Below are 12,036 nucleotides of genomic sequence, written 5' to 3'. Positions count from 1 at the left end.
GTTGTCAGTAAAGCTAACTTATAACAGTAGAGAACCACAAGTATAGTATTGTTAGAGAGATTCTTCCAAGTCTTTCAGTTAAAAAAATACTTTTTTTCATATAAAGTAATGTGAATGTAGTTGAATACCACAATTAAAGACAATTAACAATACGCTAATGTATATCTGGACCTTTGGGAGACGAATGTGTCCCATTCTCGTTGTTCAAGAGTCCTGGGTCTCCTTTGTCATATTTATCATTTCATTGTGCATCAAATGTGTTCAACTGATGAAAGATCTGGACTGCAGACAGGCCAATTCAGTACCCGGACTCTTCTAATATGAAGCCATACAATAGATGCATGATTTAGTTGAGCATTTCTGGTTGAAATATATGCGGCATTCCATAAAAAGATGTTTGTATGGGACTCTATGTCACTTAAAATCTGTATATATATTTCAGTGCTGATGCTTCCTTTCCAGATGTGCAAGCTGCCTTTTCCATAGGCAATAAAGTACCCCCATGCCACCAGAGATGCTGGCTTTTCAACTGAGCACTGACAACAAGCCAGATGGTCCAATTCCTCTTAAGTCCTGAGGATGTGGCATCTATGCTTTCCAAAAAAGAATTCCATACTTTGATTTGTCTGACAGAACAGTTTTTATTTTATTTTAAATGAGCTTTGGTCCAGAGACGACAGCACTGTTTCTGGATTATGTTCAAGTATGACTTCTTCTCAGCATGATAAAGCTTTAACCTGCACTTGTGGATGGCACAACACACTCTGTTCATAGGCAGTTATTTTTGGAAGTATTCGTGAGCTCATGCAGGGTTTTTTCATGTCAGTCATGCCTGTTTTTAAATGTAGTGTTGCCTGAGGACCAGAACAACACAGACATTCATTACTGATTTTCAGAAATGGGGTTGTATTTTTATTAAACATTAATAAAATACGAAATTTTAATTCATCATGACAAATTTTCTTGATCACTTCGCTTTACTGTTTAACTTCAAGTATCAACATGTGTTTAAGTAAATATGCAAGGACAGTATAGGACAAATACATGAATGTAAATCAAATTCAACACAATTAAAAAAAAAAGAAATGTTAAAAAATAATTTTTACATACATTCTCTGGGATTTTAGATCACTTTAGGAAGTAAAATGATTAAACTGTGTAAAATAAAACTGCTCAAGGTTGCCTTGTCCCTTGCAGATGGTGTGGTATGATTCTCTGATTTTATTGTTAATATTATATACTGTAAATAATGAGATATTCAAAGTCTTAGCAATTTTACATTGAGAAAAATTATTTTGAAGTTGTTTCACAATTTCTAGACACATTTGTTTTGCAGACTGAAGGACCTCTTCTCATCTTTACCTCTGAGAAACGCTGCTTCTCTAAGATGGCCTTTTTATATAGCTATATTTATATAGCTAGCAATCACCCACTGATGCTCTTATGGCAGTTTTTCAGCTCAGGTCAGTATCTATTCATCTTCAGGGATGATATGGTTGAGTATAAATTCACTGAATTCAGAGTATATGAGGACATGCGTTCATATAGTCTGAATTCAAAGAGTTATAACACTAAAATAGCGGTATACTGGAAGCCAAATAGCTGACAGCATTATAGTGCCAGGATTTTAAATGACACAGTACTGGATTTAACAGTGTGTGTGTGTGTGTGTGTATATATATATATATATATATATATATATACCATCTATGCTCAGATCTATGTGGACTGAAGAGGTTGTACACCGGTTGTGTATACTTATAGAAGACAAATATGAACCTCTTCTTCAGCGCACGATGCAGCTGGAACATGACCAGAGGACCCTGAAATTCTTTAATGTTTAAATTTTCATTATACAGTCATTTGAAAAAATAATTACATCCCACTGAAATGGCAGGCTTTTTGGATGTATTTGGACAAGCAAACATTTGATCCACTTTGAAACAGTGCCCACAGATAAGGAGATAATCAAAAGAAAAATATCAAAAGATGCAATTTTCTTCTGTGAAAAGAGTATGCCCACCCTTCGCTTCAGAAGCTAGTATGTCGACCTTTTAACAGAAAAATAAAAAAAAATCTTGTAGGCGTTTTGCTCAATTACCCACCAGTCTTTGACAACGGCTTGCTAAAATTTTTTGACCCTTCTTCCATGCAAAATTCCTTCAGTTGCGAGATGTTTGAGTGCTTTCTTACATGTACTGCCAGTTTCAAATCCCACAACATTTCGATGGGATTTTTCCTGGGGTTTTTTTTCAATAAAATTTTTTTTTTCTTTTCCAACAATGTCTTGGTAGAATTGTTTGTTTAGGATAATCCTGCTGAGAGGTCCACTTCCAGTTCACCTTTTAGACAAATAACCATATATTATCTTTCAGCTCTTTGATATGATGCTGAATTCATGGCCGAATCACTGACCCCAAGTTGTGCAAGAAAACCACACCAAAGCATGACATTTCCACACAGTTCATATGAGTTTCTTCTCCTCAAAAGCCACCTTTGGTCTGATCCAAACATGTCAACTTTTGTTGCGGCCAAACAACTACTTTTGATTTGTCTGTCCAGTGGACATTTTTCCAAAAGCCCTGGTCTTTACCTTTACAGTCACTGGCAAACTGTGCTGTGCACTATTAAACATTGTGAGGCCAAATTAGTATAATCTCTTTCTGACAATACAAATATACATTTTCCCAACAACATTTGCCAGTTATGGGCAGATTCTGTCATGAGACTTCTTTTAGCAGCGCAGCTCCTGTGATGAATCTGCTGGGGTAGCCGGTCCCAAAAAAATCAAATTGGCAGTCAAGTTGAATCTTTCTCAGTTATAGATGAAGTTCTACTTTTTCTGCTTCTTCTGGCTGCTCCCTTGAGTGGTTGTCACAGCAGATAATCTTTTTCCACCTCACCCTATCGCTAGCGTCCTCCAATGTCACACCAGCCCCCACATGTCCCGCTTCACTACATCCTTCCTGCACACGTACAGACCATCTCAACTTTGCCGCTCTAACTTTATCTCTAAAATGCTCGACCTGAGGTGTCTTTCTGATGTACTCATCTTAATCTTATTACTCCTAACAAAAACCTTGGTATCTTCAGATCTGCCACCTCCACCTCGGCCTCCTGCCTGTTCGTCAAAGCAGCTCTCTGCAATTTCTCTTTAGATCTTGATGGTTCACCACACTTCGATAACAATTGGAACACCAGACGCTGGATGTGAGAGGTTGAAATAACACATGTTCCACCTGTCTCTCCCCAAGGAGGCTCTAATCATTGGCACCTAATCAGCAACACCTGATTCTAACATTATCAGTCTGACAGTGTTGGTAATATTGGGATACACTTCCTCTCTTTCATGCTTCTGATTTGTTCTTATTGATTTATTTCTTAACAAATATTTGACAGTGGCTAGCGTAGTGGCTTACACCATTTGCCTAATTAGCAAAAAATCCCAAGTTTGTTTCTGTGAAGGGACACAAATCCCTTTGGGGTTTTGTCAGGAAGGGAATGTTGTGTAGAAATCTCCTTTACTGACAAATCTGTTGTCAGTAAAGGAGCAGTTGAATATAGCTATATTTTATAATGACATCTAATATGTAACAACACAACTTCTTATCTTTTAGTCTTCAAATGATTTGTGTTTTCTTGTCCAAATATGTCAAACAGGTTATCTGCAGGTTAAATATGTCACGTGTAGTAAGGTCCATATTTTTGAGACATTTTGCTTCTGGACACCAATACAGTGGATTTAAATCAAACAGTCAAGATGTGACTGAAGCTTTAATTGTACTGTATTAAATGTTTAGGAATTACACACATTTGTGCATGTAGAGCCAGTAGAGACTCAAAGGTTATTGGACAATTATCTGATACATGTTTCATGATTAGGCCTGTTCCCTTCTTATTCCATGGCAACTTAAGCTGACAAAAGATCGGAAGTTGATTCCAGTAGTTCGATGTCCATTTCGTAACTGTTCACTAGAACTCTCAATATGAAGTTGTGAAGAAATGTCAGTGCAAGTTAAGGGAGCCATCCTGAGACTGGAATATCAAAATAAACCTCTCAGAGAGATAGCAAAACTTATGTAGTAGCTAAAACAACAATTTGGTAAACATTCTTCATAAAAAAGAAGAAGAAAAAAACGACCCGACTCAGCAATACCAAAAGGCCTGAAAGACAACTAAAGTGTAAAATAAGTGAGATATTCCCATGATTAAGATAAACACCTTCACAACACCCAACCTATTCAAGAACACTGTCAAGGAGGCAGCAGTATCATTGTTCAAGTCTACAATCAAGATATACCTTAATGAATGGTAATACAGAGAATTTACAACAAAGTGCAAACCACTGGTTACACTCAAGAACATAAAGGCCAGATTAGACTTTGTCAGAAAACCTCTAATAAACTGTTCTGACAAATAGGCTTGAGGAAGAGAAACCAAGATTAACTTGTGTCAGAATGATGGGAAGAGGAAAGTATAGAGGAGGAGAGAAACAGTTTTGTGACCCAAAGCATACCACACCATCTGTCAAACATGCCCATACCATATATATGGTTACTGAAGGCAAAACTCATGGCTTTCTTTCTGTCTTTCTTTCTTTTCTGACCATCTTTTACATTTTTCCACTATGAATTGTTAACAAAGGAAACCCGGATTACTTTCCTAGTTTCAAATGCTGTATAGAAAATTTATTGTACCAAATCATAAATTCAGTTTACTATTACCATTTGTATTCTGTGCTTGAATAGAGTTTAGGATGCCATAATGAGGCTTTTCCACCCTGCCAAGTAACAAGCATGTTACTTGGCAGGGTGGAATGCTCGTATTTGAGATATTTAATACTGGCACACTTTAATGAACATTGGCAGCTCGAATTCAAAAATACTTGCAAAAACATTGTACTTGAAAAGTTCACATCGGCCAAAGAGTGCATTCTCTTTCTTTATTTCTTTATTCTTTATGTACATAAACACACAGCTGCGATGTTGATCCATCGTATCACGGCTTTTTTATCTCCGTTGTACATTTTCTATCATTTGTCAGAGCGGAAGCTAAGCGGATGATAATACACAAGAACAGACAAGAAAGACTGAGAGCACTGCAGCAGGACGTGAGCCAGCACATTCTTCTGCAAACACAGCCACCAATTCCCATCACACACGCACGGTAAAACACACACACACACACACACACACACACACACACACACACACACACACACACACAAGCTCATTTTAATATCTTAGTGAGGACATCTCATTGACATAATGCTTTCACTAGCCGCTTACCCAAACGCTAACCATCAAAAGTGAATTCCTAACCCCCAGCCTAATCCTAAACCTAACGTAATTGTAACCCTAACACTAAAACCACATTTTGAGCCTCAAAACTTGTGAGAATGGGCATTTTGTCCCCATAAGTGACCTTTGGTCCCCACTAGTATAGTAGCATGCCAGTTTTCTGTCCTCACAAAGATGTCTAAACATGCACACACACACAGACACACAGTCATCAGTGGTTTACTGTTGTAAAGCTTACAGTGATCTATTCAAACACAGTAAAACACCTGCAAAAGACACATAGATATTTAATATACCTATGATCAAAAGTATTACTAAACTGTACTACTAAAAATGTTTGTAATTCTGTCTCCCTCTCTCTCTCCCCTATTCACATACTGGAATTACTAAAATGTGTAATATCTATATCTATCTATCCATCTATCTATCTATATACATACATACATATATATATATATATATATATACAGGCAGGGCATACATGGAACGCCATATCCAAATGGTCGGCATAGTATACAGAAACATCTGTGCCGAATACGGCCTGGAAGTCCCGAGGTCAAAATGGGAGACGCCCCCCGAGCTAAGATCCTGTGGGACTTCCAGATACAGACGGACAAAATGGTGGTGGCTAACCAACAGTGGTGGTAGACAGGCAGAGGAAGACGGCCGTAGTGATCGATGTAGCAACATCAGAAAGAAGGAACACGAGAAGCTTGAGAAATACCAAGGGCTCAGAGAAGAGCTCGAGAAAATGTGGAGGGTGAAGGTAACTGTGGTAATCGGAGCACTAGGTGCAGTGACTCCGAAACTAGGCAAGTGGCTCCAGAAGATCCCAGGAACAACATCGGAGATCTCTGTCCACAAGAGTGCAGTCCTAGGAACAGCTAAGATACTGCGCAGGACCCTCAAACTCCCAGGCCTCTGGTAGAGGACCCGAGCCAGTATGTGGCTATTTCACACCATTAAATATTTATTATCCTTATTTTTGTTTCTGCTGTTTTTATGCCTGAGCTTTGAAACTAGTTGTGGGTTCTTGTTTTTGTGCTTTTTTGGGTTTTCTTTTTCTTATAACAGATGTTTCCTGCTTGGTTTCTTTATGTTGCTATTATCAGGTTTTAGTTTCGGAATCTAGTTCCTGTTTGTGGTTTAGTTTATATGTAATTCCTTGAGTTTCAATCTCTGTGTTAAGTATTCCTGTTTAATTTTGGTCATCTTTTGTGTTTTGTGTTTAATTTAACTTCTGTTGTCTCATCAGCTCTGATTGTAGCTGTGTTGCCTTTGGTTTCCACTCTACCCTGAGTGGTTGTATTTAACCCCTCTGTTTGCATCTATTCTTTGTTGTGCTGTATTGTTGTTGTCCCTGTGTGCTGTCTGCCAGCTGATGGATCTTGTTGACTTTTTGGAATTTGCTATCAGCCTAAATAAAGGTTTGCTTTTTGTTTACATCCATCTACATGTACAGCCTGCTTTTGGGTCATCACTTCTGCAAAACATGACAATAGATAATTAAACTTAAAAACTGTGGCTCAGTAAAGTATCAGCACAATAATGTTTTCTTTTGGCATGTCTCTTTCTGTCTTCTTTCTCATTTTGCTAAACATTAGACTCAATCATTCGATTGCTGCATTTCACTTCAGTGCGGCATACTCATTTTTTATGTACTCTCTGAGGACCTGTAACTGAGAAAACCTTCTTAGTATCAAGGTAAAATTTGGCAGACTTTTATGAATTCATTACACCAAACTTAGCTGATTCAGATAGACTCAGGCACTCACTCATGTTTCGTGGAATAATAAGAATGTATTTTGAAAAAATTGAATACATACTACTTTACCCACTCGGACTTTATTTTTGTGATATCTGCACAAATCCAGCATTGTATTTTCAAGCCAAAATACTGCAAACACACACAAAATTGGTTTTTTTGCTAAATACGAATGCTGCAGCTGTTAAATTAACTAACATTTTGCATTAGCTACTTTTCCCATTACCCATTTTTACAGGTAAAAATGTCTCAAAAGACAATGAAGAAGTTCAAAAAAGGAATAAATAAACATGTAAAGGCTTAATGCCACTTTTACCACATTTTCAGCTGATATCCATCCACTGATGTCTGCAGAATGAACATTACCTTGGGCCAGATAACCCACCATGATTGGTCTCACTAGCTTAGGCTACATTAGTTTTGCCTCATAACAAGGAAACAAAGCCAGGAGTCTCATTCCTTCTTGTCTTCTTTCTCTTCTCACCCTCTGGGTTTGTGTGCATATGAGCAAAACAAAAGCTGCACCTATGCTGCACCTATGCAGCTTCTGTTTTAGCCAATGAAAATCCAGGTTAAAGCTCAATCATGCAAAAAAGAAATCATACGTGACCATGGTCCAGAAACCATTATCTCTGGGCCAGAAAACTGTCCTGTGGTCAGACAAATCAAAATCTGAAATTCTTTTTGTAAAACACGAACACTGCATCCTCTGGACTAAAGAGGAAAGGGAGCATCTGGTTTGTTATCAGCGCTCAGTTTAAAAGCCTTCATCTCTGATGGTATGGGGGTACATCAGTGCCTATGGAATTGGCAGCTTGCACATCTGGACAGCCTGGATCAGTGCAGGTTATGCATTCCCAACCAGATGACATCTTTTTTCGTCGAAGGCCTTGCATATTTAAGCAAAAAAACAAAACAAACACCCCCCCATCCCCACCCACCCACTCACACACAGTGCATCTATTACAACAGCATGGCTGCATAGTACAAAAGCTGAGCATTGAACTGACCCGCCTGCAGTTGAGATCTTTAAGCAACTGAGAACATTTAGATCATCATGAAATGAAAAATATGCCAAAGGAGAGCCAGGACTGCTGAGCAGGGAGAATTTGATACCAGACAAGAATGGAACAACAAGAGGGGATGCTAACGTTAAACATGGCCCTGTCCCAATTTTATTGAGATGTGTCACTGCCCAGCAATTTCAAAATGACATATGAATGATTTATATTTTTCTTAAAATGCTACATTCTTTAAATTAAAACAATATGTTGTGATTTGAATGAAAAATTGGTGTATGAGAGCTGCAAGTCATTGCATTCTAGTGTATTTATTTATATTTCACACCATGTGCCAACCTTTCTGAAATTGAGCCTGATGAAGCCAACTGGCTATTGAAAGCCAAACTAAGAAATACTTTAACTGCAGTTGTTTATTTATGTTTTACGGCCTTTTTATAGTTTTATTTGAAAGGGTACAGCGAAGAACGACAGGAAAGCAGAGGGGGAGAGAGAGGGGAGAAGCAAAGAGCCATGGGTCGAATTCAAACCCGGGCCGGCCGCTCTCAGCCATGGTCGCCTGCTAATCCCAGTGAGCTAAACCAGTGCCCGCCTTCAGTTGTTTATTTAGTAATGGGTATTTCATGGCAGAGGGACTTGAACCAAAGTTTTCTGTGAAAATCACAGAAATTCAGCAAAAACTAATAACTCAGCACAGTGAAAAACAAAGCATTAGTCAGGGAACAGTATTAGTCAAACTTGCCATTGGTAGTGGCATGGTCCAGTCTTGTCACAGGAATTCGTTTGTCTCTGTAATGACAGTGCTGTCTCTGCACCCAGTGAACCTGGAAAGCACACAACGAAAAGAATCAGAGCTCACCTGTAAACTGGAACTATTAGTTTGTAATCTTCTCACTGATAAATGAAGGTAACTGTGAGTATTTTCATGTCTGTGTTCTCCACTTTTCTTATACAGGCATTTCAATTTATTTCACTCTTAGTGGGTGTATTGCGGGGGAATCTGAAGCAGTAAATGTCAAGTTTGAAGTGGTTTGAATATTTGAGCTAGTTCAACTTCTTTTTTGGCAAATTTCCTGCCTCTGGGAAACACTGCAGTGAAACACACAAATAACGTACCTGCAAACACCTCATGTGTATCTACATGTCGCCAACTGCTTGTTCACAGGAAATCATTGGAAGTCCAGACATTTGGAATAAAATGATACAGAAGAAGATGCTGTGGCCTGATTTAAACTCCATGAATGGAAGCAACCCATCACATATTGGGCTGTAAGGCATATTTTAAATGGGCACTTTACTACTTCTTTACACTGATTTGGAAATATGAAGAAAAAAAAATCACTTCACCTTAACAAATCACCTTTGGCTCATCCCAAAGACGCTCATGCACTACAGCTCTATTAATCATCTGTCTCAATTTCGCTTTCGCAATTAAATTTTTTTTCTTGTTGTAGTTTTACGAGGATAAAAGCAAGACAGTGAGAGGCACCGAACAAATAAAATATTTTGTCCTATTCTGCTTCACACTACTTTGAAATAGAGGGGGGAAATCCACGGGGAGAGCTGGGCATCTTTATGGAGGAGAGTAAAAGGTTTCCTCTTCATTAGTTCAAAGAGTACTCGCTTACTCTCTCCTTTGCCGTTCCATTGTCCTGGGTTAAAAGCAACAAAAACACCCCCACCTCACCTACACCTCTGTCCTCCACAACACGCATGTGCACACATTCACGCGCACGCGCGATTTCTTTCATAGGCCGCTGCTCGCAGCTTTGATCTGATAAGAGGCTGGTCCTTGTGAAGGTGGGTGAAGTAAATCAAACAGCAGATCACAGACACGCATACGCACACGCACATATCACTGTCAGGCCACTATTGTCCTCTTACACTTAAATCAGAGTGGAAGAGGTTGAAAATAAATACTACTGAGAGGCGGCGGCAGTCTTTTATGTTCCTAAAAGCCTGCTTGGTTTATTCCCTCTTCACCATCTTCAATTATACTCAATTAACAAAAGCTAGGAGCTGGTCTAACCTTCCCAAAGAAGACAGCTGTTAAAGCTAAGAACTCGTCATACGTGATGTGAAACAGAGGAGAACTCAGGCAGAGAGAAGATGTGATGTGCACAAATCTGCAAATGTAATCAAATGGGTGTTTATTTTAGGTGCAGCGTATTGATTTATGCTAATTTAAGATGATTTAAAGCATAATAAGCTAAGTGTAACAAACACTTGGATTTGTTAGCACATTTAGGCAATTCCTATTTAGCAAGAGAAACATTGTTTCTAATTTATGTGTGAGCTATACTATTGCTTTGTTTTGTTTTGTTTGTTATGAATACAAAAACATGTACCAAATTCAGAGTGCAGCTCCAAACTAGCATTTTACTTAGGATATACTGTGTAGCACAACAGTGCACTTGGTACATATGTATTCCTCTGGATAATCAGAATAACAGAACTGATAGTTCACCTTTCATGCGCATTCATTCAGGACATTCACATAAATGTCATCATGCTAATGCAGAATGGACACGAGCGGTTTCCCAATACAGCATGAGCCAGCCACTGGGGTCCACTGAGACTTTATCGTTGGCATGCAATGGACAGCATCAGTGAGCAAAAGCTTGCAGCTGCCTTTCACTGAGTTTTTATTTGCACGTTGCAAAGCACTTCTAAAAAACATAGTTATCTCTGCAAAGGAGTTTATATTTCTGGTAGCATTTGCATGCGTGTCGTCATTTTGTCTCTGTAGTTTTTAACAGGTTTTGAGTGAATTCTGCTGAAACGTTGTAGCGGTTTAGAGTGGGGTCGTGTTAACAATCCATTCAAAGTTTGCTTACGTCAACTTAACGATTTATTGTGTGAAAATTGACACAATTCCTTAGGAACTATCATTCTTAGTGTGGTACATATTGTCAACACATAGAAAGTACTGTATAAAGATTTTAAATATTATGTCACATTTGACCTCTGATTAACAAACTGATCTGAAGGTCAAAGTAACAGCGCTATTTAAAACTATGTATCTTATTGCCATTATTTGTAATGACAGTTTGTACTGTCATATAGGGAATGAACTATGACATACGGGGAATCTAAATTTCACCTCTAAGCTCTACTTCAAGGTCAAACTTTCAGAAAATGGTATGTGTGGTTTAAAAATATCACATTATAGTTTGCATCCAAATATCATGTCACATTTGACCTCTGACCTCAACTTTACATTTGACTTTTGTCTTATTTCAAACTAACACCAAAATGTGTTATTTTGATTGCACTACAAACTTCTTAAAGTGCATTCAAAAAGAACAATGTAAACTAAATGAATATGTACAGAATACAATACTATTATTATTAAAAGTAAATACTGTAGAGTGAGCTGCCATGGTGGAGGTTTGCACTCTCTGAGTTCTTCTTGTTTTATTATATTTTTGTTTTAACTTATATTCCACTATATACAATATGATTGTGGGCTTTTAAATACACTGGTTAAAGAAAGTGTTAACAGGAATATTTTCAGATGCATCTCAAACGTCAGGTCAAATTAAACTGGGAGTAGTATTGGTAGGCTATTGAAGATATAACCATTTTCAGCTGGCTAAGCAGTTAAACACCGGAGCGGTGTGTGGCAATAGTTCCCAGAAACTTTTAGAGAAAAGTATTTCCAAAGTCACTCTATTTACGTTGGTTTCCAAAAGTGAAACCAATGACAACGGGATGGATGAAAAATTTCCGTGGAGGCGCATAAACTCGCTGGCAAATAGTGAGTGTGTGCACGCATGTGTGAGGGTGTGTGCGTGTATGTCCCAATAGCCTTGTTAAACCCCTTCAGCCTCTCCTCTCGGGGAGCAGCCAGGACATGGTGATCAATACACATGATAGGGAGCTAATCGCTCTCTGTCAAACCAAGCCCTGCCATCTACTAATGGCACACGCTCACTTGGGAATGCGCGCG

At 38.4% G+C, this 12,036-nt stretch overlaps 1 protein-coding gene across 2 annotated transcripts in view; it reads right to left on the bottom strand.

The window, feature by feature from the left end:
• LOC102206784 (furin-like protease kpc-1) overlaps positions 1-12,036 on the bottom strand; it is a 200,413-nt gene that overhangs the window by 161,310 nt on the left and 27,067 nt on the right. For both annotated transcript variants that reach the window (XM_005741284.2, XM_005741285.2), the window contains exon 4: positions 8,827-8,908. In XM_005741284.2, coding sequence (XP_005741341.1) covers positions 8,827-8,908 — 82 coding nt within the window. The remainder of the gene's footprint in view (positions 1-8,826; positions 8,909-12,036) is intronic.

Source organism: Pundamilia nyererei, unplaced genomic scaffold (assembly GCF_000239375.1).
Source record: "Pundamilia nyererei isolate P.nyererei 1_Seehausen unplaced genomic scaffold, PunNye1.0 scaffold00109, whole genome shotgun sequence".
Classification (NCBI taxonomy): Eukaryota; Metazoa; Chordata; class Actinopteri; order Cichliformes; family Cichlidae; genus Pundamilia; species Pundamilia nyererei.
The sequence above is the reverse complement of the archived record's forward strand: the minus strand, read 5'-3'. Positions and strand labels throughout refer to the sequence as shown.